This window comes from Drosophila miranda, chromosome 3, assembly GCF_003369915.1.
Source record: "Drosophila miranda strain MSH22 chromosome 3, D.miranda_PacBio2.1, whole genome shotgun sequence".
Taxonomy (NCBI): Eukaryota; Metazoa; Arthropoda; class Insecta; order Diptera; family Drosophilidae; genus Drosophila; species Drosophila miranda.
This window is the reverse complement of record NC_046676.1, coordinates 12527767-12551531: the sequence shown is the minus strand read 5'-3', so window position 1 is coordinate 12551531 and position 23765 is coordinate 12527767. Positions and strand designations below refer to the sequence as shown.

The 23765-nt window shown below is 45.6% G+C and overlaps 5 protein-coding genes and 2 non-coding genes across 7 annotated transcripts; 4 read left to right on the top strand and 3 right to left on the bottom strand.

Annotated features, from left to right (window-relative positions):
* Positions 1-45: 45 nt before the first annotated feature.
* On the top strand, positions 46-2440 carry LOC108159379 (protein arginine N-methyltransferase 7). Its single transcript, XM_017292607.2, has 3 exons — positions 46-1813; positions 1879-2030; positions 2099-2440. Exons 1-3 carry the CDS (start codon positions 98-100, stop codon positions 2352-2354), a joined length of 2124 nt encoding a protein of 707 aa, XP_017148096.1. The 5' UTR covers positions 46-97; the 3' UTR covers positions 2355-2440.
* LOC108159381 (tektin-B1) lies at positions 2357-4022 on the bottom strand. Its single transcript, XM_017292612.2, has 3 exons — positions 3665-4022; positions 3179-3610; positions 2357-3117 (listed from the first exon to the last, which is right to left on the bottom strand). Exons 1-3 carry the CDS (start codon positions 3874-3876, stop codon positions 2460-2462), a joined length of 1302 nt encoding a protein of 433 aa, XP_017148101.1. The 5' UTR covers positions 3877-4022; the 3' UTR covers positions 2357-2459.
* A 977-nt stretch (positions 4023-4999) lies between these two features.
* On the top strand, positions 5000-6701 carry LOC108160162 (rRNA 2'-O-methyltransferase fibrillarin). Its single transcript, XM_017293981.2, has 3 exons — positions 5000-5125; positions 5249-5682; positions 5949-6701. The coding sequence occupies exons 1-3, from the start codon at positions 5113-5115 to the stop codon at positions 6528-6530; spliced, it is 1029 nt and encodes a 342-aa protein (XP_017149470.1). The 5' UTR covers positions 5000-5112; the 3' UTR covers positions 6531-6701.
* A 123-nt stretch (positions 6702-6824) lies between these two features.
* Positions 6825-6906, bottom strand: Trnas-uga. Its single transcript has one exon. It is a non-coding gene; the product is annotated as a tRNA-Ser (tRNA).
* A 374-nt stretch (positions 6907-7280) lies between these two features.
* On the top strand, positions 7281-7362 carry Trnas-uga. Its single transcript has one exon. It is a non-coding gene; the product is annotated as a tRNA-Ser (tRNA).
* A 37-nt stretch (positions 7363-7399) lies between these two features.
* On the bottom strand, positions 7400-11905 carry LOC117185720 (transmembrane protein 53). The gene is made up of 5 exons (XM_017293979.2): positions 11803-11905; positions 11042-11230; positions 10737-10915; positions 8388-8669; positions 7400-8305 (listed from the first exon to the last, which is right to left on the bottom strand). The coding sequence occupies exons 2-5, from the start codon at positions 11157-11159 to the stop codon at positions 7715-7717; spliced, it is 1170 nt and encodes a 389-aa protein (XP_017149468.1). The 5' UTR covers positions 11160-11230; positions 11803-11905; the 3' UTR covers positions 7400-7714.
* Positions 11906-18240: 6335 nt separating this feature from the next.
* On the top strand, positions 18241-23236 carry LOC108159929 (putative inorganic phosphate cotransporter). Its single transcript, XM_017293575.2, has 4 exons — positions 18241-18608; positions 21197-21393; positions 21453-22529; positions 22590-23236. Exons 1-4 carry the CDS (start codon positions 18560-18562, stop codon positions 22767-22769), a joined length of 1503 nt encoding a protein of 500 aa, XP_017149064.1. The 5' UTR covers positions 18241-18559; the 3' UTR covers positions 22770-23236.
* Positions 23237-23765: the final 529 nt, after the last annotated feature.

Genomic DNA, 23765 nt, shown 5'->3' with positions numbered 1-23765 from the left:
CTGCAATCGATATTCTTCAACGTCAGTGCTACCAGATAGCTTGCTTTTTTACGAAGGTGGCAGCGCTAAGAGAACAGCTGTTGCAGGTCGCGTTTTAATGTTAAAATATTTTTTAAAAACACATTTATTGCCAATCCGTCCGATGTCCTTCTTTTCCCACGTGATGAACCCCATAACGGGTGAGAACTCATGGCAGAAGCGCGAGGACGACTACGATTACCATCAGGAGGTGGCCAATGCCGGCTTCGGCGACATGCTGCACGACTGGGAGAGGAATCAGAAGTATTTCGCGGCTCTAAGGAAAACCATAAAGGGAATGCGTGCCGCAGGAAGGGAAGTACATGTCCTGGACATTGGCACCGGGACCGGCATACTCTCAATGATGGCCTTAAAAGCTGGGGCGGACTCCGTCACGGCCTGCGAGGCATTTCTGCCCATGGCAAATTGTGCTGCCAAGATATTCTCCGACAATGGAGTCGCCGACAAGGTCCAGCTGATTCGAAAACGCTCAGCAGACATCAAAATTGGTGCGGACTTAGATATGCCACAGCGAGCGAATCTCCTGGTAGCTGAGCTGCTGGACACAGAGCTGATTGGCGAGGGCGCCATCAGCATCTACAATCATGCCCATGCCGAGCTGCTCACCGACGACGCTCTGTGCATACCGGCCCGCGCCAGGTGCTACGCCCAGGTGGCTCAGTCGCCGCTGGCCTCGCAATGGAACAGCCTAAAGATTCTCCCAAATCTGGATGGTGAAGCCTTGCTCCGTCCGCCAGAAAAGTTGAAGAGCTGCAAGGGAGAGGCTGCTCTTCATGATGTTCAGCTCTCGCAGCTGGCGTCCGGCACCTTTCGCCTGCTGACAGAGCCCATCGAGATCTTCCAGCTCGATTTTCAGCGTAAAGAAAAGAGAGAGAAGCAGAGGGAGAAACTGGTGCAGCTGCAGTCGAGTCAGCCGGGTGCCGCGGAGCTGGTGTTCTACTGGTGGGACATACAACTGGACGATCAAGGGGAAATCCTGCTCAGCTGTGCTCCGTACTGGGCCCATCCGGAGCTCAAAGAGTTGTCTGCCAGCAAGGAAGAACGCTTACCTGTGGCCAATGTAGTGCCCTGGCGGGATCACTGGATGCAGGCCATATATTACGTGCCCAAACCGCCGCAGTTGGCCACTGCTGGTCAGGACTTCTACTTGAGCTGCCACCACGATGAGTACTCGCTCTGGTTCGATGCTATGCTGGAGGCTCCGGCCAAAACCGTGCGTCGGCATACCTGCTCCTGTGACCTGCACATGACCTACTCCCGCAGCAGAATCGGCCAGCTAAATCAGGCCATACGCAACAAACGTTACCTGCGATACCTGGAGGCGACCATAGTGCCAAAACAATCGAACGTCCTGGTCCTAGGAAATGGCTGTATGCTAGGGCTGGCTAGCGCGGCCCTTGGGGCAGCCTCGGTTCAGCTTCACGAGCCACATCGATTCTCACGCCGTCTGATCGACTCAATTGTGCAGCACAACGAATTGAAGAATGTTAAGTATGTCGAGGACGTTGAGCAACTGGAGGACACTGAATTGGTCGCTCTGAGCCATGTCTTTGCTGAACCCTACTTTCTCAATGCTATTCTGCCTTGGGATAACTTTTACTTTGGCACATTGCTGATGAAACTAAAGGATAAACTACCGGAGAAAGTGGAGATTTCGCCATGTGAGGCGAGAATATTTGCCCTGCCCGTGGAGTTCTTGGATTTGCACAAGATTCGTGCTCCTGTTGGGAGCTGCGAAGGGTTCGATCTACGTCTCTTTGATGAAATGGTCGAGGTAAGTGTGATTTTGATGCATTTTGCTGACTCCCGTGAGGCTTTTACGAATTGCATTACTTACAGAGATCCGCTGAACAGGCAGTGTCCCTGGTGGAGTCGCAACCATTGTGGGAGTATCCTAGTCGCGCGCTAGCCGAGCCCCAGCATCTTCTCAGCGTTGACTTTGCCAACTTCAATGTCGAGCACCATCTCCAGGGAAGCATAGAGCTGACGCAGTAAGTCTTAACAATTTTAATCTCTGGCTGTAATCAGCTCATGATCTATGTATATATTCTTTTTCCAGATCGGGTGTCTGCAATGGAATCGCCCTTTGGGTGGACTGGCATTTGGATAAGACCAACAATCCCAAGTCCATCGTAAGCACCGGCCCCAGCGAAGCAGTAGTTCCAGGCGAGTTTGTCAAGTGGGATATGTTTGTGCGCCAGGGCGTGCACTTTCCAAGGAAACCCACCGACCTTTCCGGCCGTGTGGCGTGGAGTATAGACTTCAAGCCATTGCTGGGCCAGCTGGACTTTGGCTTTTCACAAGAAAAGAGATGAACTGCGCATTCAAATGTTCATTAATTCACATAAATTTTGACAATTAAACAAAGAATTAAACTGGGAAACAGAAAACTTTGAAACGACGAATATCAGCTTAACATTTTATGTCTTTGGAATCTCATCCTCCATGCGCGTGAGCACAATGTTCCTGTCTGTCTGGGCACTCGGATTGGCGATCTTCAGGCCAAACTCGCCACCCTTGAGACGTTGGCGCAAGTCGAGGGCCCGTATGTCAGTCATCAAGGAATGTTGCTTGTTTTCCAGATCCACATCGATCTTCTGGGCATGCTCCTCCATGAGGTTGTAGTTGGCCTTGCTTTCCTCAATCTTGGCAATCAGACGACGCCGGATCTCGCGGAGCTTCTCCACCTCCACACAGAGCATCTCGTGAGCCTGGTCCATGCACAGCTCCATGCCCGAGCGTTGGGCACGATTCTCCAGCCGTGTTTCGGCCAACTTCAATCCGTCGGACTTGTCACGCAACGCCTGCTCCAGCGTCTTGATCTCACAAACCGCCTGCTCCATTTCGTCCTTCATTTTCATCTTCTGCCACTCGAGTTCGTTGCGTGCGCGCTGGGTCTCGAAGATGCGCTTGCGAATGGTGTGCTCGGCTCGCTCCTGCTGCGACTGGAGCATGTTGCGGGCCTTCTCACGGCACACGAACAAAGCCTCACGAATGGCATAAGTGTCGGCCAGCTCATTCTCCGCCAGCTGCTTCATGTTCTTCACATGCTCCAACCAGGTCTCGTAGGAACACGAGCTACAAAGAATCACCATCTCACAGTGGTTCACAAAAATCGTACGATTGAGGGGCTACTCACTTCATTGGATTCCTGGTGGGATCCGGCTTGTAAGATATGTTCGCGGCGTTGCGGTCCAAAGCCAATTGTGAATTGTCTAGCTCGACTGCCTCCAGTTTGTTGTCGATCTCCATGCCGATCTTGAATCGCACCTCCTCCAGGCGAGTCAGCTTCTCCCAAGCCTTCTGGCAGCGGTCGGCCAGCAATCGTTGATTGTTCTCCAAAATGGCCAGCTCGTTCTTGATCTCCGTGTCGGCCTCATCGTAGGTCATCTCAGAGCCAAGACGGCCATCACGCATGGTCAGGCACTCGGCAATGACCGATATGGGACCAGTCAGCGTCTCCAGCTCGCGTTCGGTTGCATTTTTCTCCTCCTGGAGCAGGTAAATCTCGCGCTCAATACGCTCAAATGTCTTCGATATGATGTCGCGCCAACGATTCAGCTCGGATATACTGAAACAGAGACAGCAGTCAAACTTGGCCCGTAGAACTACAACCCCTTCTCACCGGTCTGTTAGGCTCTCATTGGTCTCATAGTTGGCCCAGTCGCCTTCGATCCTGGTCTCGTTCCGCAACGAACGCGATGCGTGGCGTATGGCGAAGGCGTCCGATCGACGGGCATCTGCAACATTCCGCAGCTGGCTAACGCGAGCATGCCAATCCGTCAGCGAGATATGCTGCAGCGGCTTCTCCATTGTGACCACCGAATGGAAAGCCATGATGATATAAAATGTACGAAAATGTTAAACGAAAAAAATATTTATTTTTGCTCTCAACAGGAACGCTTCAGAACTTTGACTGAATTAAAGGTACGAGAATTTTCACATCGATTGAACAAAGTTTGAAGTTTGTTTGGTTAAAGAACACTAGATCTCCAAGGTGCTGGGTCATTGTCAAGGACTACTCTGTTTTGTATGGAAATGTTGGAGGGCATTAGCATTGACATAGTAACCACATATGAAACAATTATGTGAGGTTTTGCCGTAGAATGAGTACTACAGTTGATTAATTAGCATCAGAATCTTAACGGATATTCATTTATATTATGTATATACTTAAATATACATTTTTAAACTTTGAGCGAAGATATGGCAGTCTTTTTAAAAGTGCGACCGTAATGCCGAAAGGGTGGCAGCACTATTTTTCAATCAACATTTCGTCTGGTTTTTTGTTGAACATTTCGTTTAAGCCGTGTTTTAGACTAAAAACTGTAAATGAGAGTACTTAATAGTAATTAATCTTGTACAAAATTTATTCATCAATCGTATAAAATGATGTGGGCATGGCTAAGTAGAACATTTAGCTAGTAATATTGGGCGGAATATCAAAATTGAACAATAGGAACAACTATCCACTTTCGTTGTTTTTTGTTTGACCTTTTTCGATAAAACCTTTTTTTAGGCAAAATCTAATAAAAGCATATGTTTAAAAGAAGCCAGTCAAGTAGAAAATATATCAATTAATCGGATAAAATTATGTGGGCAGCGCTGAGGGTTCTATCTAGCTAGTAATATCAAATCGAATATCATAATCGAGGAACATGGTTTCCCATCCTTGACGGAGAACAATTAACCCATTGTAAACCAAGGAGGTATTTTAATATTCCACCGAAAATAATAAAAATTTAATCATTTTAACGCAGTTCAGGTGAAAGATATCGTGGGTTTTTGTATGCAAAGATGAAGGATATGATGAACATAAGAGTTATTACTATTATAATTATTATTTGTATCATTTTTCGCGGTTTAACTCGAGCTGTTATCCAATTTAAATAAAGGGGGCTTAAGTGGGCCAAGTTCGTTTTTTATCGCCATATGAGACCGTATTCAGTACGACCGTACACTCACACGTGTTTTCTTTCTTGTGTTGGTACAGCGTTTTGCTGGCCGCGTGTTTCTCAGACAATTCAATTTTCGCTTAAGTTGTATTAAAGAGTTGAACTACAACGTTTAAAAATGGGAAAACCAGGTGAGGAAAGCGAAAACTGCCATGAACAAATGAAGGCAGTCTCTGAAACCGAGAAAAACATAGAACTTAACCTCCTAATGAGTGTGAATATTGATAAAATGATGTACTGGTGTCTTCCTACAGGTTTCAGTCCACGCGGTGGTGGTGAAGGCAGAGGAGGAGGCGGAGGTTTCCGTGGGCGCGGCGGTGGCGGCGAGGGACGAGGTGGCGGAGGATTCCGCGGCCGTGGCGGGGGTGATCGCGGTGGCAGCCGCGGAGGTTTTGGAGGACGCGGCGGTGGAGATCGCGGAGGCTTTGGTGGACGCGGCGGTGGAGACCGCGGTGGCGGACGTGGTCGCGGAGGATTTGGAGGACGCGGCGGTGGCGATCGCGGTCGTGGAGGGCGAGGAGCCGGTCGTGGAGGCGGAGCCGGCGGGTTCAAGGGTGGAAAAACAGTCACAATCGAGCCACATCGTCACGAAGGAGTCTTCATTGCACGCGGCAAGGAAGATGCTCTGGTCACCCGCAACTTTGTGCCTGGATCCGAAGTCTACGGAGAGAAGCGCATTTCTGTCGAGGTTAGTTTTCGCATCACACTTCCAGTAGACTAGAGTTCTGCTGATGATGATGTTGTGCAGGGGTACAGAACATGGCATTATGTGGTCATGAGCGGCCCTTGCGTTCACCAGGAGCTGTGTGCACTTCAGGTACACGTGAAGCAGCTTCAGGTGCGCTTGGGTCGCTTAGAACAATGCACAACTGAGGCAAAATCTCTCAGCACCCAATAGATACAAATATCCATCTATGTCCAGCGTTTCACACAATTTTCTTGCTTCCTTCACAGACCGGTGGCGAGAAGATTGAGTACCGTGTGTGGAATCCCTTCCGTTCCAAGCTGGCAGCTGCCATTCTGGGTGGCGTGGAGAAGATTCACATGCCCCCTGGCTCGAAGGTCTTGTATCTGGGCGCCGCCTCTGGTACCACAGTTTCCCATGTGTCGGATGTAGTGGGGCCCGAGGGTCTCGTCTATGCCGTGGAGTTCTCACATCGCTCGGGTCGCGATCTGATAAATGTGGCCAAGAAACGCACCAACATCATACCCATCATCGAAGACGCTCGCCATCCCCACAAATACCGCATGCTGGTAGGCATGGTCGACACCATCTTCGCAGACGTCGCCCAGCCCGATCAGGGCCGTATTGTGGCCCTTAATGCACAGCACTTCCTTAAGAACGGAGGACACTTTGTCATCTCGATTAAGGCATCCTGCATTGATTCGACGGCGCAGCCTGAGGCGGTATTTGCCGCCGAGGTCAAGAAGATGCAGACGGACAAACTGAAGCCACAGGAACAGCTCACGCTGGAGCCGTACGAACGTGATCACGCTGTCGTCGTGGGCGTCTACCGACCACCGGGCAAGCAGTGAACAGTGTTCAGGGGCGAATGTGGATAGATTTTAGGTTATAACTTCTTTTAATACAGACGTTTTGTATTAAGTTTCTTCTTATTAAATATAAACCATAGTTGTAAAGATAAATCAAAATGCAAACTATTTTTGTAGCAGACGTACAAATACATAAAAGAATACAAGCCACAAAACCAGACTCGTTTCAAGGCCACAGAATGATTTAATTGAGGTCGTTTAAAGTTATAATAAAAGAAGAAAATGTTATTAAAAAATAAAGAAAAAGTGGAGAAAAAAAGAACGTCAGTGAACTGCCGCTGCGGACAGGATTCGAACCTGTGCGGGTAGAACCCAATGGATTTCAAGTCCATCTCCTTAACCACTCGGACACCGCAGCTGACTTATGACAGCGTGCCAGAATTGCTTCTTGGGGCTGGGTGCACAAACGCGCTACCTGTGGGATATTCTTGCAGATGTTTCAGCTCGAGCTTAGCATATATCTGGAAATAGACCAAATGAACCTATTATTAAATTAATTCAAATAAAAGAAAAGTAATTTTTTGTGTTACAAAAGAGTACATTTTTCACATGTTGAGTTAAAAAAAACTACTCTTTTGCTAGCCCTGGTACTTAAAACCGAATCCAAAACTAGTTCACGGCTAGTTTGGTTTATCTCCGCCGCTTCTTAGTTAATGTTTTTGCCTAACGTTCCTCACAGGAGGCGCTTTACGGCGCCTATCAAGTGGCACATTTGACACGAAAATGAAATGTGCTGCGGTGTCCGAGTGGTTAAGGAGATGGACTTGAAATCCATTGGGTTCTACCCGCACAGGTTCGAATCCTGTCCGCAGCGGGATATAAGAATTCTTTTTTTTTTTATAGTTGCATAATTTATCTGTTTATTTACTTTATTTAGCCGTTTTGCGGCGATCTCAAAAGATAATATAGATAATAGAATTTTTTGTTACGACTTTTATCGCAGCCTACGTATTCCGCTTGCATTCCGGTGTGGATACCATTGCGGGGGGATCGCAGCCAAATATATGTTTCAAGATTATACCTTGGGAAACGCACATAGATAATCGGATGTAGGACAATTGTTTTTGTTAAACGTTAGATCTTAGAAACTAAAGTAAAATCATAATCGCATTGATTGTTGAATATCTGTTTAAATGTATATCACCGATTCGTCAGCCTTAAGGGGCTTACAACTTGGCGCGCTTGGGGACGCCAATGGCCTCGAGTACGCCACAGGTCTCCAGATGATGGAACAAGGTCTGCAGATACTCATCCCGATGCTTCATGTAGTGGGCCGCGTGCTGGGAACGTTCCCAGCACTTGAATGTGACCTTTACGTTGGCCCTCTCCCAGTTCTCGCGGACAGCCTGATTCGATGAAGGTGGGCCAATCGGATCGTTGTCAGAGACGAAGAACAGCGCCGGGGCCTTGAGCAGGGTGGAGTGGAACATTTGGCTGGAGCGCATATAATGAATCGTGGCCTGGTTGTGGAATGTCTTCATATGGTAAAGGGTGTAGTTCCTCAGGGCGCTCTGCATGCGTTCGTTCTTGGGAAAGATGGACTTGGGCACGCCTACTGGAATCTCTGTAATGTCGGCAGCACTGTCCCAAATCTGGCAAACGAAGCGCTCCAGGATACTGCCATAGCGATCCATATCGCGCGACATCTGCAGCATAATCTCGCCCAACTGGTATGCTCCAACGGAGAAGCCATGCATGACGATCGGTTCATACGATGCGTTGTTCTCGAGAAACTTGAGAGTCTCGGCGGCCACCACCTTGAATTTGCAATCGAATGTTTTAGTGACTAATTGTGATTGTTGGCACAGGTGGTAGTTGAATGGTTATAGATTTTCTAACCTGAGTTCCCTTAACGGGCCACAACAGCTGCCAAGGCGTAATGTGCACCACCATCACATCGAAGCCCATTTCAGTGTAGATCTGGGCATATTTCTTCAGATGTTTCTGCTTGGCCATCAGCCAGGCCATCATCAGAACCAGCGGATTTCCAGTCGGGTTCTTAAACGCAAGCGTCTTAGGATCCACTTCAATATTCGTTTTGTTGCTGGTATAGAGAGTCATGTTCTTGGTAATATCTTGGGAAGATATATACCGGCGATTGGTCAACGGTGCCATGGCGCTCTGAAAACACACGGTATAGATAGTAGTCGGATATATTTTCCCAATGGTTGTTATGGGGTAATCTATGTATTTAGTTTTTAAACCATAGTTTGGATAGGTCCAGTTGTTGGTTCAATCAATGCCCGATTAGATAGGAAATATAATATAGGAGTGGACAGCGTGGCCTGATCGGTTAGAATCTCATCGAGTGATTAGATTGGGCATGGAGTGGGATTGGGTAATGTACCTATATATATCCATGCAAATTTGATAAAGCTAAAAAATCTGACCTTGATTATGCCACTTTACACGGGATAATAAGACCCAGTTATTGATAAATCGCAGAGCCTACTCGTATTTACAGAAACTGCAACCGGTACTGGCGGAGTGGTAAGATTAGATGAGATACAGATTACATCGAGCGTTTATGTCTGGTTATATAGCTAAGGGACAGGCACTTCAAAATCGAACGTTACACTTGAATGATAATAATTATATCCAATAATGGATTTTTCGTAATTTATGATGCAACCGATAATTATCTCTGCATTCGCCGTGTCATTTTCGTATTAATGATTATTACCGAGTTATCTGGAGCTGCCGTTACCAAGCGTCAATTTCCCGCTAATGCTGAATACTAAATGAAAGGGGAGCGAAGGTTTGGCTTATGTTTTCGACTCAGGGTTCTTTTTTTCCGGTGGCTAAGACCTCTAAACCGACTGATAGCACCTGTGTCTGAAGATAGGCAGGCAAACCTGACGATAAGGAGTTGCAATTTAGATTAATGGAATAATTCCCAACTGCGCTAGTTTCCGCTTTCAGTACCAAGAACGAACAGGCGAAGAAGAATGTCACATAATTTAAGCAGCAAACGGAATATCAGAGAATTGGGGAGGAGGACAAAGAGAGAGACTTTCGCTTTGGTTTGACATTTTGAACTTGAACTTTCGGTTCACGGCCACTCACACGTTTCAGACGTCGATAGACCTTAAGTAATACCACCACTAATACGACCAATAATGTAATTCCAATTAGGAAATCCATTATGGCAACGAAGATGCCCAGGGCAGCAGGTGCAACGACGGACTAAGCGACACGATATATCCAGTGGTCCGATCGTGGATAGCTTAGTGGAATTCAGCGGAGCTTACTTCCAATGGAAAATAGATATTCTTTTGTGCTTGTGTGTGAGGAGAGTCCCCGTGTGTGTACATATTAGGGATCAGAGTGGCGGTTTGTGGCGTCGGCTTGAATTACATTGCGGCAGCACTGGAAAGGGTAGACGTAGAATGGTTCGACTAGAAAATACCCAAATACTACTGGTAGATTCGGGTCCATATTTGTATATAGGAGCTTATTGTAGAGCCTTTATATTGAATCTTCGCAAGAATCAGTCGGCTCTTTTAGATGTCTTCTGGTATTGAAATACTTATTAGTCAAGAACCCAATATACCCCTGTGTCCATTAAATTCCAGGTATAATCAACATGCGCCTTGGAACTCATGAGAGTGCCACACGCTTTGGGGGCTCTGGGCGAAAGCTTGGCATTGAGCGCCATTATGATGTGTGTATATCATGGAAAAAGCTGCCACTGCTGCTGCTGGCCCCAATTGAGCGTGCTTGATCGAAGCTTGCTGGGCTAGGGTGGTTCCAAGAGTACTCCCAAGGATACGATACGGATTCCAGCACAACATTTAGTAAATCGACATTCTCCAATGGCCATCATTTTCCAGTTACTTCAAGCGTTAAATGGTCCTCAACAAATTGCAGGCAATTAAAAACCCAATAAAATATATGTATATATGTATACCACCTAATCGGTATACAAAATCAGAGAAAGAAGTATAGAGGGAGAGAGCAATCATATACACGGTTCAAAGTACAGAGGAAATCAATTCATGCATGCAAATTCAAAAATGAAAAGAAGAAAACAGAACAGAAGCAACACGAAGGAACCCACACAATTATAAGGCAGAAGCAAGTTCATAGGCAATAGTAGGGTGGGGTTATTGGGGCAATTACAGGTTAAATTTCAATTAAAAGTCAACAAGATGAAAAATATAATGGAATATGTAATGTAATGCTTACATGTGCCACCTGCGGCCCGCCGGTGCTCAAGCTCGAGAAATTGCGAGATAGCGGCCGTTGGATCTCCCGGTACTCGGCCATCGGTCGCAGCAGACCGGTGGATATGGCGCCCCCACTGAAGAAATTGTCCGCGTAGACATTCTCGTACGGGACAGCGCCAGCGCTGCGGCTATTTTGTGCTGTACATGAGGCAGGCGAATGGCGGTTCGGGATGGGGACAGACAAATAAATATGTACATATAAATAAACGTGAGTTGAATGGTTTCATCTTCAAATAGAGCAGCATTCTACATTCAAACATTTACCACCAAAGGAAAGGCCCACAGCTAACGTTGCGGCTGTCCGGCCGGCAGCGAACGGTAGACTTATCGATTTTTTTGCTGCAGTTGCGTAAAATGCAGTGCGAAGGAAGTGCGCAGCCATGGCCGTGGAGTGAGAGAGGGATCAGATCAGATCGGTGTGAACGACTTGCACAAGAAGCGGTTGGACAGAAACTGCAAAAACAGGCACATTCAGATTTGTATTCATTTTAATTCCTTTATGCATTTGTATGTGTAGTCTGAATGAATACCCTTACGAGGGGCAACATAGTTTTGTAAAGCACAATGAAAGGCAGCTTCATCCAGGTAATAGCAATAACGCACATTTATCTATAGTCTTTTGTTCTCAACGAGGCAGCTTCAACATCAAATTTAAGCGGAACACATCGCTATTATCAATGTATTTAACTATTTAAATCTCCGAAACGGTAAGGGTATACCCGCGTCGGTCCACCGAAATTTTCGGTCATGCATTTTCGTATTCATGTTGGAGAGCCACAGACAATACACAGATACAGCGGGCTAATGCACACGAAACGAACTTTGTACCCTGCGCATTTGCGGCTGGCTGGCTGCAGACGGGTTTCAATTTATAAATTGATAAAAATTTCGTTTGTGCCCAACGACGAGATGCGTGTCTTGAACGTTCCTCTTCGAGAAAGTACACTTAAGAACGTTCGTGGGCGTTTGCATGTTTGGAAAATTGATGAACATTAACAGCCAGAATCGATCGCGGTGCCACTTACGCCTGCAGACGAGCTCTCCGTGTTTACTTTGTTTAAACTAAAATATTTTTTAGGTTTATTCAATTCCGCATCAGCAGTGTGGCCGATCAAAACGAACTTAACCCTCTTAAACCCCCTGTATAACAACTTGAGTTAAGCCGCGAAAAATGATACAAGTAATAATTATAATAGTAATAACTCTTGTAGGTCCATCTTATCCTTCAACCTTGCATACAAAAACCCACGATATCTTGCACCTTAACTGCGCTGAAGTTATTATTAAATTTTTATTATTTTCGGTGGGATATTAAAATACCCCCTTGGTCTACAATGGGTTAATCATGAACCGTCAAGGATGGGAGACCATATTCCTCGATTATGATATTCGATTTGATATTACTAGCTAGATAGAACGCTCAGCCCTGCCCACATAATTTAATCCGATTAAGTGACCTATTTTCTACTTGATTGGCTTATTTTAAACATATGCTTTTATTGGATTTTGCCTAAAAAAAGGTTTTAGCGAAAAAGGTCAAACAAAAAACAACGAAAGTGGATAGTTGTTCCTATTGTTCAATTTTGATATTCCGTCCAATATTACTAGCTATGTATATAGAACATTTAGCCATGCCCACATCATTTTATACGATTGGTGAATAAATTTTGTTCAAGATTAACTACTTTTAAGTACACCCATTTACTGTAATTTGTCTAAAACACGGTTTAAACGAAAATGTTCAACAAAAAAACAGACGAAATGTTGTCAAGTCAATGTTGCTGGTATTTGAAGACTCATTTTTTGTCAACCGTTAATATTATATAAAGATACTAGGAAAATTTTAACTTTTTTAACCATTTTTTTCCTCCAAGCTGCTTTCAAGCGTAATTAATAAAGACCTTGTCTTTGATTGCATTTTTTTTACCTATTCCTGCATTTCATTAATATCTTGTATATACATATGTACATATATCCTGATCCCTGTACCATCATTGTTGTGAACCGGTTATTGCCAAATTGATCTTCCGTCGAATATTACTAGCTAGTATAGATCTCTCAGCTTTGCCCACTTAATTTTATTCCATTAATGAATCAATTTTCTACTTGACTGGCACTTTCAAATGCTTTCAAACTGGCGTTTTTTTTATAAAATAAGGTTAAAACTAAATACGTTAACTTAAAAATATTTTTTACATGGTGCAGATCTAGCGGCCATCTGTTGTCAATTACACCAACTAATCAATTTAATTTTTTTATTTTTACATGAATTCTACATCTAATTACACTAAAATGTACATGAGTTTTATATAAATCTCACTGGTCACACTATGCGCGGGCAATTTAAGTGGAGCGCGGGATTGAAATCTTGCAACCCAATAAGTCTATGTTCCCCGACAAATACCATCGGAATTATATTTCTCTGATAATCTTATATCTTATATCAATATTTCCAATATATATATATCTATCTCGTTGGGGTTCCTTAAAGATTTTCAAGGCCAACAGACAAATGGGTCTAGACTATGAGTGTTACATTAAATGTTGGTCATGTGAAGTTAACAGTTATCTCCCCTATCACAGATAATGGGATCACACTCACTGATCCGAGCTGGCAAATCAATTGCTGCAATCACTTAATCCCCATTTTAAGCGTATCTCTAGCCCTAAAAAAATTCCGTGCACATTTTATAGCTTCGAACTCGGCAAGCAGTTGGCTAGGGAAGGCGGAACCGGGAACATGGGGAAAAATACTTGTAAGCAGAATTTGAATAAAGCTTTTGTCTTCTTTCAAGCACGCGATATGAACAAGGGCAGTGCTATATATGCCAGTATGTACATACATATGTACACATAAGCGAGAATATATACATAGTTGGCTGACAAGAATCCGAGTGTGTTTGAGTCGCGCCAACACAATTTTTATATGAGTCCCAGTTATGGAGTAGATCCCACGGCAAGCCGCTGCCATTACCAAGACACGTGCACTGGAATTTCGACCAAAATCCCCCATTGAGCTGCTCTCCTGAAAGTGCTCGAGATAATGAAGTAAATCCATTAAGAAGCAATTTAGGGAGAGTTATTTATACGGAATCAGAGATCTTATCAAACACTTGCCAGTGCCAAATCATAATAAAACTTTTAACAGCTCTTTTAACAGGCCACTGCTATCAGCAAGAACAGTTGCCATTTCGTGTGACTCCTTGTTTCGGCCATCAGCCGATCGTATTTTGCTCAAATCTCAGAGGCTGAGTCGGAGACAGAAATGCGTGATTATCGGGCGACTCAATGTGAGTCGACAGTTTTGCCTTTGTTGGTTTTAAGGTTAGGAAGCTACTCCAATGATGAAATTGCTCCACCCGGCTGCCCTCTCCACGCTCCATAGTTTGGGCCTGGGGCTTTACGTCATCGGAGAGGGCTGGCATTCGACTCCGTTCGCAGAAAAACAGCAATATCATTTTGTGAATCGTTTTTGCCCCGAACATTAGTCGCCTCCACCGAGCCACTCATACAATCGTAAATAAAGGCGAAGCAGCCAGAGCAGCCGGAGCGGAGCACATGGTTATCACGTGAACGTTGCGCCGAGTGCCCGACTCGAGTGCCGTCGTGTGCGGGAAACGTGATCAAAGATCAAGAGAGACACAAAGAGAGAGAGAGCTCTGTTGGAGAGCACATAACTGTATGTGTGTGTTGGATTGGGGCCTGCCTGTGTGCAAAAAGTCAAGCTGCAAAATGGCAACAAAAATTAACACAGTGCGGCGCCGCCTCGAACATTGTTGTTTTCTCTCTCTCTCTCTGTAGCTTCCCCCTTTCTCTCACTCTCTCCCTCCCATCGATTTGTGCTCTCTATTCTTCTCTCTTTGCCGCTTGTGGTTGGGGCCTGTGTGCCCCAGCGGAGGTTATCGCGTTAATCATTTCGCACTGTTAACGCAAATACTCAATGCTGTTTGTTGTTTTTCCACAAATGATATTTATACATATTCACCTCGTCTGCTCGTCCGCCCCGTGTTTCACGACACTCCTCCGTCAAACTAAATCAAATATGATAATGAATACTTAATTACCATTTCACAACGAACTCCATTCTTGTTTCCAACCATTCTGGCCAGTCATGGAAACATACCTATGTATGTATTGCGAATATGATCTTTGGATCTTCCTAGAAAACACTTCGGAATCCATCTCTTGTACGCCAAAATTATGTCACAGTTGGGGGATGATAAATCAGAGCGCCTCTGCAATGATAAAACTTACACAATCCCATGAAAAGTACTTATATACTTATACCTTTTTTTTATGATATACCAAATCTTTCACTAGATAAGATTCTGCAGTCGCAGTGCGACCCGCGCACGCAGATTTGTCGAGTGACTCAAGGCAATCTTTTTCAACGGGATACGGGTGCAGGCCTGGGGGTAACCTCCGGCGGAAATGGCTCTTCCTGAGCGATGATCACACCTTGTCCAAATGAAGACGTTCTATTCTTAGTGGCCGCAATTAAAACAGAATTATACGCGGAAAATATACATTTTTAGTGTCGCATCTTCCTCTTTGACTGTTTGCCAAGTGTCTGACCCAGAGACAGAAACAGAAACAGACCCCAGCATCACATCGGGGGTGTTAATAAAGTGCCCCGCCCACAGCCCTGTACACCCACAACGATTCCCAGAGTTCGATAAAGTTTCCAGTGCTGACGCCATGATAATTGCCCTTCGATCGATCCACAATGCGGACAATTGGAGCTGATTGGACGAAATTCAATAATGTCTCCCGATGGTAACTCAAATATGCCTTTGAAATTCACACAATTCCTCCCTGTAATGAGACGTTTGCCCAAAACGCTTAGACAGCACAAATATAAATTTCAATATATTTTCCAATTTGAATGCGCCACAATCGGCGGGCGAGCGAGCGAACTGCGGATACTCTTTTCAATTGGTTTTTATTGGGTGATGAATAGAACAGATGCAGATCAAGTGGACAATCAGTAAACAATAGCATATGCGGTGTTATATGGGAGGGATAGTTGGATAACCATTAGTGCTGGTATATCTTGGGAAAAAGCTGGATGCAAGCTGCATCCCTACGTAGATATACCCTCCCAGATAGGGTCGAATCAGATGCAAATCATAGACACACATTTGCCGACCGTATTAAAAGGTTGTTGGCGCCAACACACCTCAAACAATGTCCGTGCGGGGACATCATGATTAACAGCGGAAAAAACCGCAGGCCAAAGGAGCCGAAATCGTATTCTGGCCAAAACGGGTGACAGCTACACCCTTGCACGGAACACAATTAGCCCTGTTTAGAGCGTTTTTGTTTGGTTACACCTGGCGTATACGTAACGACACGCATCTGACTGATAGACAGCTCGACTGATGTTTGTGTGGCTTGTAAGAACGGAATGCATTTTAATTAGACTAAAACTGAGCTCGAAACGGAAAAGGGTGAGCCATATGGCAGAATACCCTCCCGCATGCCGCTCCTCCTCTCCCGCAGTGCACTGACGTCAAGCGGACTGGCGGGAGATCGCTCGACTGTTTGCCATTTGTCAGATGATAAGGCTTGTTAGTGTAACAGATTCGCATTCGCAATCACATCCATCCATCCATCAGGGCAGGAGGCACTGGCACTTTTGAAGTGGGCGTGTCGCCTGATTAGATTGCCATCGCCGGGAATACTCTACAATATTCTCTAAATTTAGTCCAGTCATAAATCCGAAAGTCGCTCGAATCATTTATAGAAACTGTCCGATTCGTGGTGATGGTTAATTCTTTAGCTGAAGATCCAGCATGATAAGCCGGTTATTGAATGGATTGGATTGTGCCACGGGACTGGGCTAATCGAGTGGGGTCCCACACTCGATAAGAAACGTCTCGAGATTTGCCAGAACTCATTATTTACGGAACGGACAGTGGATCGCCGTGAACGTGCCTCCAAACGTGTGTGCCATGTGCCAAAATTGATTTGGTATTGGAATCGAAGACGAAATCAGAACGGGAATCGGGAATCGGGTGGGGCCTTATCAAACTCCGTCTGTCGTCAGTGCCCACTGACAGAGCCCCACTCCTGGCTCCACCCTCCTCTCTGTACCACCCCACCTATGCGTTTGTCGAAATCAGAATGAATTTGCAGTGTCCCGAGCGACCGACGGCGGACCCGCCTCGGCTCATTTACTTAGGCGCGAATCAAAGTCTGAAATGTGCCCCGAAAAACTGATAAGGCATAAATAATTTGTTTAAAACATTTTATTTTCACCAATTATAATTGATAACCAGCGGTTGAGCGAGAGAGAGAGAGAAGCGAACGACAAAAGAAAAGATAGGGAAACCCAATGACAAGTAAAATAATTAAGGAAAATTTTCGCTATAAAACGGAGATTTTCGGATAGCAGAAGCTGTCATATTGAAATGAACATTGCATTGATCAACGGTGATGCTTTTATGTAAGTTAATAAACCCGACAGGCACGCCATCGATCACACTCCGCATTGTAATGGATCGTCTAGAGTCTCGAGGCTTTATGTCATTTTTTAGAACAGAGAGCGGGAACGGAACGGAGAGAGATCTTGGATGAGGAACTCAGCAACAGAGTTGAGATGGGTATTGAGATGAGGTTGATCTAGGCTTATCAATGGAAACAATGACCTCGACTGGTGTTTCATTACCCTTATCATCAGGCCCACAGTCATCAGACATCTACATTTAGGTGTATAGTACGAGTACGGCTATGATCTCCAGCAAGGATTCCATTTCATTCATGCTCACGCCCAGCCTAGTAACTGGTAGATACCAGATCTAACTGCATCTCTAGCTCTCAGACAAAAAGAGACAAAGAGAGACACAGACGCCAGAAACATCTCAACTTACTGCAAGAGAGAGTGCATCCGAACACTGTGACTAATTTTACACCACCAAAATGCCCGAGTATATGTTAAAGAAACAATCGAATACTGAGAAACCAACAAGAGGAAAGTGGAAGAGCAGGAGGAGGATGAGGATGAAAAGGTGCGGTGGCGCGGAGACCAGATGAATAGCAGGCAAAAAGTGCACTGATAACCGAACACTCTACTGTCCATGTGTTGGTGTTGTTTACATACTCCTATATGTATGCATGCCGGTTCCACCAGAGAGAAATCCACACCAGCACTAGTGCCAATCGCAGAGAGAATGAGATAGTGGTGTGGTGTGGTGTGTGTGTGTGTGTGCGTGTTGGTTATTTGCCAGCGTGTTCATTTTTACTGATAGCAGCGCCGCACGAAAACGGAATGGAATTCACGCGATACAGATACACATGCTTACACTCTGGCTCTCACTGCCCTGCCTCTATCTCGATCTCTCTCTCTCTCTCTCTCCGCCTCCTCGCACTCTGTCCACCAAGAGAGTGCTCGGCTCGGGTCTCTGCTCTGGCCCGCTGTCCGGCAGCGTTTCGATCATATTTATAAAAGAATCGACCGCCGTGAGTTATTCAAGCAGTCGCAATCCGCACCGTTCGCCAGAACGTTCAAAAGATACCTACCTCCTCCTAGGGATCCAACGCGTGCTCCGTTATATACAGTCGTGGAAACAGCTCCGAAAGAGAGAGTATACTCGCGTCTAAATAAAATTCAAATAAAATAAGCACACATGTGTATTCCAACTTCATGACGGAACCGGAACACGTTGTGTGATATATCAAAAAAAAAAAAAAGAATACTACAAAAATTCCAGTGAGAACGTTCCAATTGAGGTTTCATTTTTTTTTGAAAAATACTAGTATTTCTCAACCCGCGTCGCACACATGACCACCGCTCTGACAATGGTGAAAACAGGAGGTAAATACGCCAACGGTAAGTGCAATCCAACGATGCAGATCCCATCGCCATTCCTATTTCCACTGAGATCTCCAAGCACGTGTCTTATATAAGTCGCTCGTGTGGCGGGCCTGGGGCCTGGCGCCTGGCATGTTCCGAGCTCGGACAGCGGCCTGTTGCCGGAAATTGCTTAATTAGTTCTCTAACAGACGTGGAGATACTCGTACTCAATCCCACACGATCTGATCGCTGTCGTGTTCGCTCCAAATAAGTTGCGGATTGCCATTTCCAGATACATTTCTATCTCTCGACTGCAGATGACTGGAAGCGTCGTTGCCCGCGTTGAGTTCAGATATAATTATGCAGTACGAGTATATATTTATATTGCATATACAGTCAGATATACATAGACGACCTCCACTGCAGCGATCGACTGCAACCGCCATCCTTCGCACAAAGAATCCGAGCACTTCCCTCTCATTTCGCTCAACTCTAAAATATAATAATAAATATTATAAAAATGTCGGATTTTTCCTCATTAAGTATTTACTATTTTTTTTTTGGTTACGCTGCCAAACAAAATCGAATCACATTTTAGCACTGTCGGGTGATAAAAATAAACAAAAACGGAATGAAAAACCTTAAACGAAACGAAATGGAAAGAAATGAAAATAGAGGGGAAACTTAACGAGCGACAGTATTTAGTATTTCTTTTGATTTTATTCTGAACTTTAAATAGATCTACATAGAGTGACAAGACGGGGGACCTGGGGAGCAGTGGCTCTTTAGTCAGCTGATAAGCTAATCCCAAAGACAAATTGACAGTTGTAAAGCGATTTCGAAAGAGCACGGTCTTTGCACGCTCTTTTCGTGTGAGAGAACAAACCGACCGTTGGCAGTGGGGGAGTGAAGTAGGGCCAGAGCTGTAACTAGTGATTATCTTATCGACTTAGGGGACTTGTGCCCACTACACCCCAGTACACCCCTATGGAAAGCTCGGTGGCGTTCCAGTTTTATCGGAGTACAGCTCATTGTCGGTTATCAATACAGCACACTTGACTTCGTTGTTGTTCTTTTTGTTTTGTTTTTGTATTTCTTGCTGTTGCGTTGGGTCCTCCGATTGTCCCACTAACGGACGCCTAGGTACAGTCAGCCTCGGCCGAATGGCAATGAATCAAAATATACCAGACTATACTATATACCCCTAATGGCATCCAATAAACACTCAAAGCAGAAACTCTTTTTTTTTATAGAAGCTCATAAATGTTGATTGATTTGGTGTCGTTTTTTTTGGGTGCCGCAGAAAATTTAACTTTGGAGAATCAGAATTCGAATCAGAGGACAAACCAGACAAAAGTTCTGTATCTTAGCCATAAATTTGCTTGGCTCGGCAGGCGGAGCCGCCTGCAGAAAGTATTCCGCAAATAAATTCAAAAACGTGTCAGATAAAGCGTTTTCAGTGTTGCTCCTCACACGACCCGACTTGTCCACGAGTCATCGGTGCGTCCGGCACGAGAAGCTGATTCAGTTCCATAAACAGAGAGCAGAGAGAGAGGGAGTCATGAGGGAGCGGCAGCAGCAAGAGCGAGCGTGTGCGGGAGTGTTCTCGATCGGGCAGACCCCAAAGTACATACATACATACATACATATGTATTATGTACATATGTTTGTGCGTTTCGGACGTCATCGAACAATCATCCATCCGAATGGGGAAAATTATTTGGAAGAACAAGCAATTATTAGTTTGGACTTGAAGCTGGCTCCGAATCGGCATCGGACTGGACTGGAGTTCCAACTGGAGTTCAATAGACCCAAACGCCTTGTAAGGCCGCGTTGCAAGGTTGCCTGTTGCACTGTTGCAAAATGTGTGCGGTTCGGTGCGGTGCGGCCCGGCGTTTGTTTAAGCCATTTATGGTGGCTTAGAGTCGGGTTTAAAAATAGCCTACAAAAATCCGCGTAAGGTAGCGCAAGCAACCAATAAATAAACTACCAAATCATGTTTTCTCTGGGATGCGGCGGCATAGGTGTACGTTTGGTCACGTGAAGATCGGGCGACTGCCGTTCGGCCTCAAACAGGTAGTGTGACAAGGCAGCCGCAGAGATACGCAGAGTGTTGCGCTTTGGGCCACATGTACAGCACCGTACAGCAGATTCATGTTACTCGTATGTTGCATTTTATACGCTTACAACGACACGCATGCTTCGCACTCGCCCAGGTCTCGTCTCTTAATATTCGCAGCCAACGCTGTTCATAGTGGGCGTGTGTACATGTGTGTGTGTGTGGGTCTGTGCGAGCGAGAGTGAGCGTGTCTGTGCGTGCACGAACAAGATTTTGACATAGTCAAAGTCTTTTATAAATAAACGCGCCCCACATACTTACATGGCTACCAGTTTTGGGAGCAGCAAAGAGAACCGCAGCTAAAAGAGTGAGGCGTCTATTGATAAGAGCATAGCCACACACGTTTTCACCTGTTGAGGGAGAGAGTGGGAGATTGGAAGATTGGGAGAGTGAGCGTCTGCGCAGGCGCATGTGCTTAATCAGAGCGAAGTTCATCCCATTCATCATTCCTTCCAGGGTATGTGTACCTTTAGCTAATCTCAAATCCAACACTTTTCTTTTGCAGAGAAATTCTTCGGCGTGAGGCATGTTCAATGCATCCTCTGCTTCTTCTGCCTGGCGATGTGCTACGCCTGGCGGGTGAACCTCAGCGTGGCTCTGGTGGCCATGACCGAGCCGCAGTCTAGGAATGCCACTGAGAATGAAACTGCCACCGCTCCGCCAGACGACGATAGCGACGATTTTGACCTATTCGATGCTGAGGTAAGACCCGGGAACCAGCCAAGTCCGACACTCGCTTACCCTCCCACTTCCGCCTGCAGTACTATCATTTCACCGAAAGCCAGAAGTCGTACATGCTTAGCAGCTTCTTCTGGGGCTACATCGTCACCCAGGTGCCTGGCGGTTACATTGCCCAGCGGTATGGGGCCAAGATGCTGCTGCTCGCTGGTCTGGCAGCCGCCGGAATCCTGACCATCATCTCACCGCTCTCCCTCAAACTCGGCGGCTGGACGGCTCTGTGTGCGGTTCGCTTCACGATGGGTCTTACCCAGGGCGCAGTGCACCCGGCCACGCATGCCCTGCTCTCCAAGTGGTCGCCGGCCAACGAACGTGGCATGCTGGGAACCATCTGCTATTCGGGCGCACAATTCGGAACGGTGGTGATGCTGGCCACGAGTGGATTCATTGCCGACTCCTTCATGGGATGGCCGAGTATCTTCTACTTGGGTGGAGCCTGCGGCTTCGTGTGGATTGTCTTCTGGTACGTGTTCTCGTCCAGCACACCGGAGGAGCACCGCTTCATCTCGCCGGAGGAGCTCAAGTTTATCGAGGAGTCGCGCAGCGATGGTAAGATGCAGTCGGCAGATAACCTGGCGCCGACTCCCTGGATACCCATCTTCACCTCGATGCCGTTCCTATCGCTGCTGGTGGTGCACTGCACGCACATGTTCGGCTTCTGGACGCTGCTCACCCAGATCCCCAGCTACATGAAGAACATCTATGGCATTGACATCAAGGAGAGCGCTCTGCTCTCCTCCCTGCCCTACGCTGTGATGCTGCTGCTCAGCTTCTTCTTCGTTTGGCTGTCCAAGGTGCTGCAGAGGAACAAGTCGTTGTCGCTGTCCTTCAACCGCAAGTTCTTCAACAGCATCGGCCATTGGATACCCATGTGCTCACTCATTGCCCTGGGCTACGTGCCGAAGGAGGATAACCTACTGGCCGTGGTCCTGCTTACCCTCACCGTGGGCATCAGCGCTGCCACCTACCTGGGCTTCCAGGTAAACCACATCGATCTGTCGCCCAACTATGCCGGCACCCTGATGGGCCTCACAAATGGGGCGGCCAACATCATGAGCGGCATCGCCCCTCTTGTTGTCGGTCAGATCGTCCAAGATCCGGTAAGTGTAGACTTTGCAGATGTTCCTGGAGTTTCTTGCTAACTCTGATATCTTCCACAGAAAAATGTAAATGACTGGCGTCTGGTGTTCTTCCTGGCCGCCGCCGCCTACTTCATCGGCAACCTTCTCTTCGTGGTCTTTGGACGAACGGAGGTCCAGTGGTGGGACTCGCCAGAGCAGACGGTGGACGATGTGGAGCAGGGAGTGCCACTGTCGCCGAATGGCCAAGACAAGCGCTAAGTCTGGATAACCACCACATGATAGGGGCATGGCATGATAAAGTCATAGCTGTTGTTTCATAGTTTTTAGTCGTAGTCAATTAGTTAGGAACAAGACCATAATGACGATCGCGTGCTTCCATTAGCGATATTATACGATAATTGTTTAGTTCTAAGGCGGCGTAAATTATTGTTTGCAGTATTTTTCCATAATGTACATAATCTAAAGCTAAAATCCAATTATACTTGCAACACGAGAAAAAGTTCAGTGTAAATAGGGAAGTAGCCCAGAACATAGTTGTATTTGCTGCTAAAAACAAACTCTAGTAATTGTTATGTTTAGTATTTAAGCTAGGAATAAACTTGAAACCAACTTGTGATGCACGAAAAGTGAACTAAAAAGGCAAAAAAAATCAATGAAGACATTCAAAGCCATTTAATAAAACAGCTCAAGTCGAAGCTGAAAAAAAAAGTCAAATCGTACCGAAATTAATGTTGTTACATTTAAACACTGAATCGAATTTGAATTGGGCGCCTCACTGTTGATTATCGATAGATGAGCAAAGTGTGACCGTTGAAGCCACGGTATATCGGTATGTAATGTCAATTTCATCAATCTATTAAATTTCATTTTCAAAGTATATAGAAATCCAATAAAAGCAAGTGTTTAAAATAAACTAGTAAAGTAGAAAATAGGTTAATTAATCGGATAAAATTATGTGGGCAGGGCTGAGAGTTCTATCTACCTAGTAATATTCGCCGGAATATCATAATCGAGGAATAAGGTTTCCAATCCTTGACGGAGCACGATTAACCCATTTTAAGCCAACGGGGTATTTGAATAATACACCGAAAATAATGCAAATTTAATCATTTTAGCGCAGTTCAGGTAAAAGATATCGTGGGGTTTTGTATGCAAAGATGAAGGATAGGATGAACATAAAAGTTATTACTATTATAATTATTATTTGTATAATTTTTCGCGGTTGTTATCGAAATTTAAATAAAGGGGGCTTAA

What these genes read in the sequence shown, in the direction of transcription:
- LOC108159929 (XM_017293575.2), top strand. Translation starts at nt 18,560, where the DNA reads ATGACCACCGCTCTGACAATGGTGAAAACAGGAGGTAAATACGCCAAC. An exon ending in TTGACCTATTCGATGCTGAG is followed by an intron (nt 21,394 to 21,452) that starts GTAAGACCCGGG and finishes TTCCGCCTGCAG; the next exon opens with TACTATCATTTCACCGAAAG. An exon ending in GTCAGATCGTCCAAGATCCG is followed by an intron (nt 22,530 to 22,589) that starts GTAAGTGTAGAC and finishes TATCTTCCACAG; the next exon opens with AAAAATGTAAATGACTGGCG.
- LOC108159379 (XM_017292607.2), top strand. Translation starts at nt 98, where the DNA reads ATGTTAAAATATTTTTTAAAAACACATTTATTGCCAATCCGTCCGATG. An exon ending in TCTTTGATGAAATGGTCGAG is followed by an intron (nt 1,814 to 1,878) that starts GTAAGTGTGATT and finishes CATTACTTACAG; the next exon opens with AGATCCGCTGAACAGGCAGT. An exon ending in GGAAGCATAGAGCTGACGCA is followed by an intron (nt 2,031 to 2,098) that starts GTAAGTCTTAAC and finishes TTCTTTTTCCAG; the next exon opens with ATCGGGTGTCTGCAATGGAA.
- LOC108160162 (XM_017293981.2), top strand. An exon ending in AGAAGCGCATTTCTGTCGAG is followed by an intron (nt 5,683 to 5,948) that starts GTTAGTTTTCGC and finishes CTTCCTTCACAG; the next exon opens with ACCGGTGGCGAGAAGATTGA.
- LOC108159381 (XM_017292612.2), bottom strand. Translation starts at nt 3,876, where the DNA reads ATGGCTTTCCATTCGGTGGTCACAATGGAGAAGCCGCTGCAGCATATC. An exon ending in AATGAGAGCCTAACAGACCG is followed by an intron (nt 3,611 to 3,664) that starts GTGAGAAGGGGT and finishes TCTCTGTTTCAG; the next exon opens with TATATCCGAGCTGAATCGTT. An exon ending in CCCACCAGGAATCCAATGAA is followed by an intron (nt 3,118 to 3,178) that starts GTGAGTAGCCCC and finishes GATTCTTTGTAG; the next exon opens with CTCGTGTTCCTACGAGACCT.
- LOC117185720 (XM_017293979.2), bottom strand. Translation starts at nt 11,159, where the DNA reads ATGGCTGCGCACTTCCTTCGCACTGCATTTTACGCAACTGCAGCAAAA. An exon ending in TGTGGGCCTTTCCTTTGGTG is followed by an intron (nt 10,916 to 11,041) that starts GTAAATGTTTGA and finishes CCTCATGTACAG; the next exon opens with CACAAAATAGCCGCAGCGCT. An exon ending in GCGGGCCGCAGGTGGCACAT is followed by an intron (nt 8,670 to 10,736) that starts GTAAGCATTACA and finishes GTGTGTTTTCAG; the next exon opens with AGCGCCATGGCACCGTTGAC.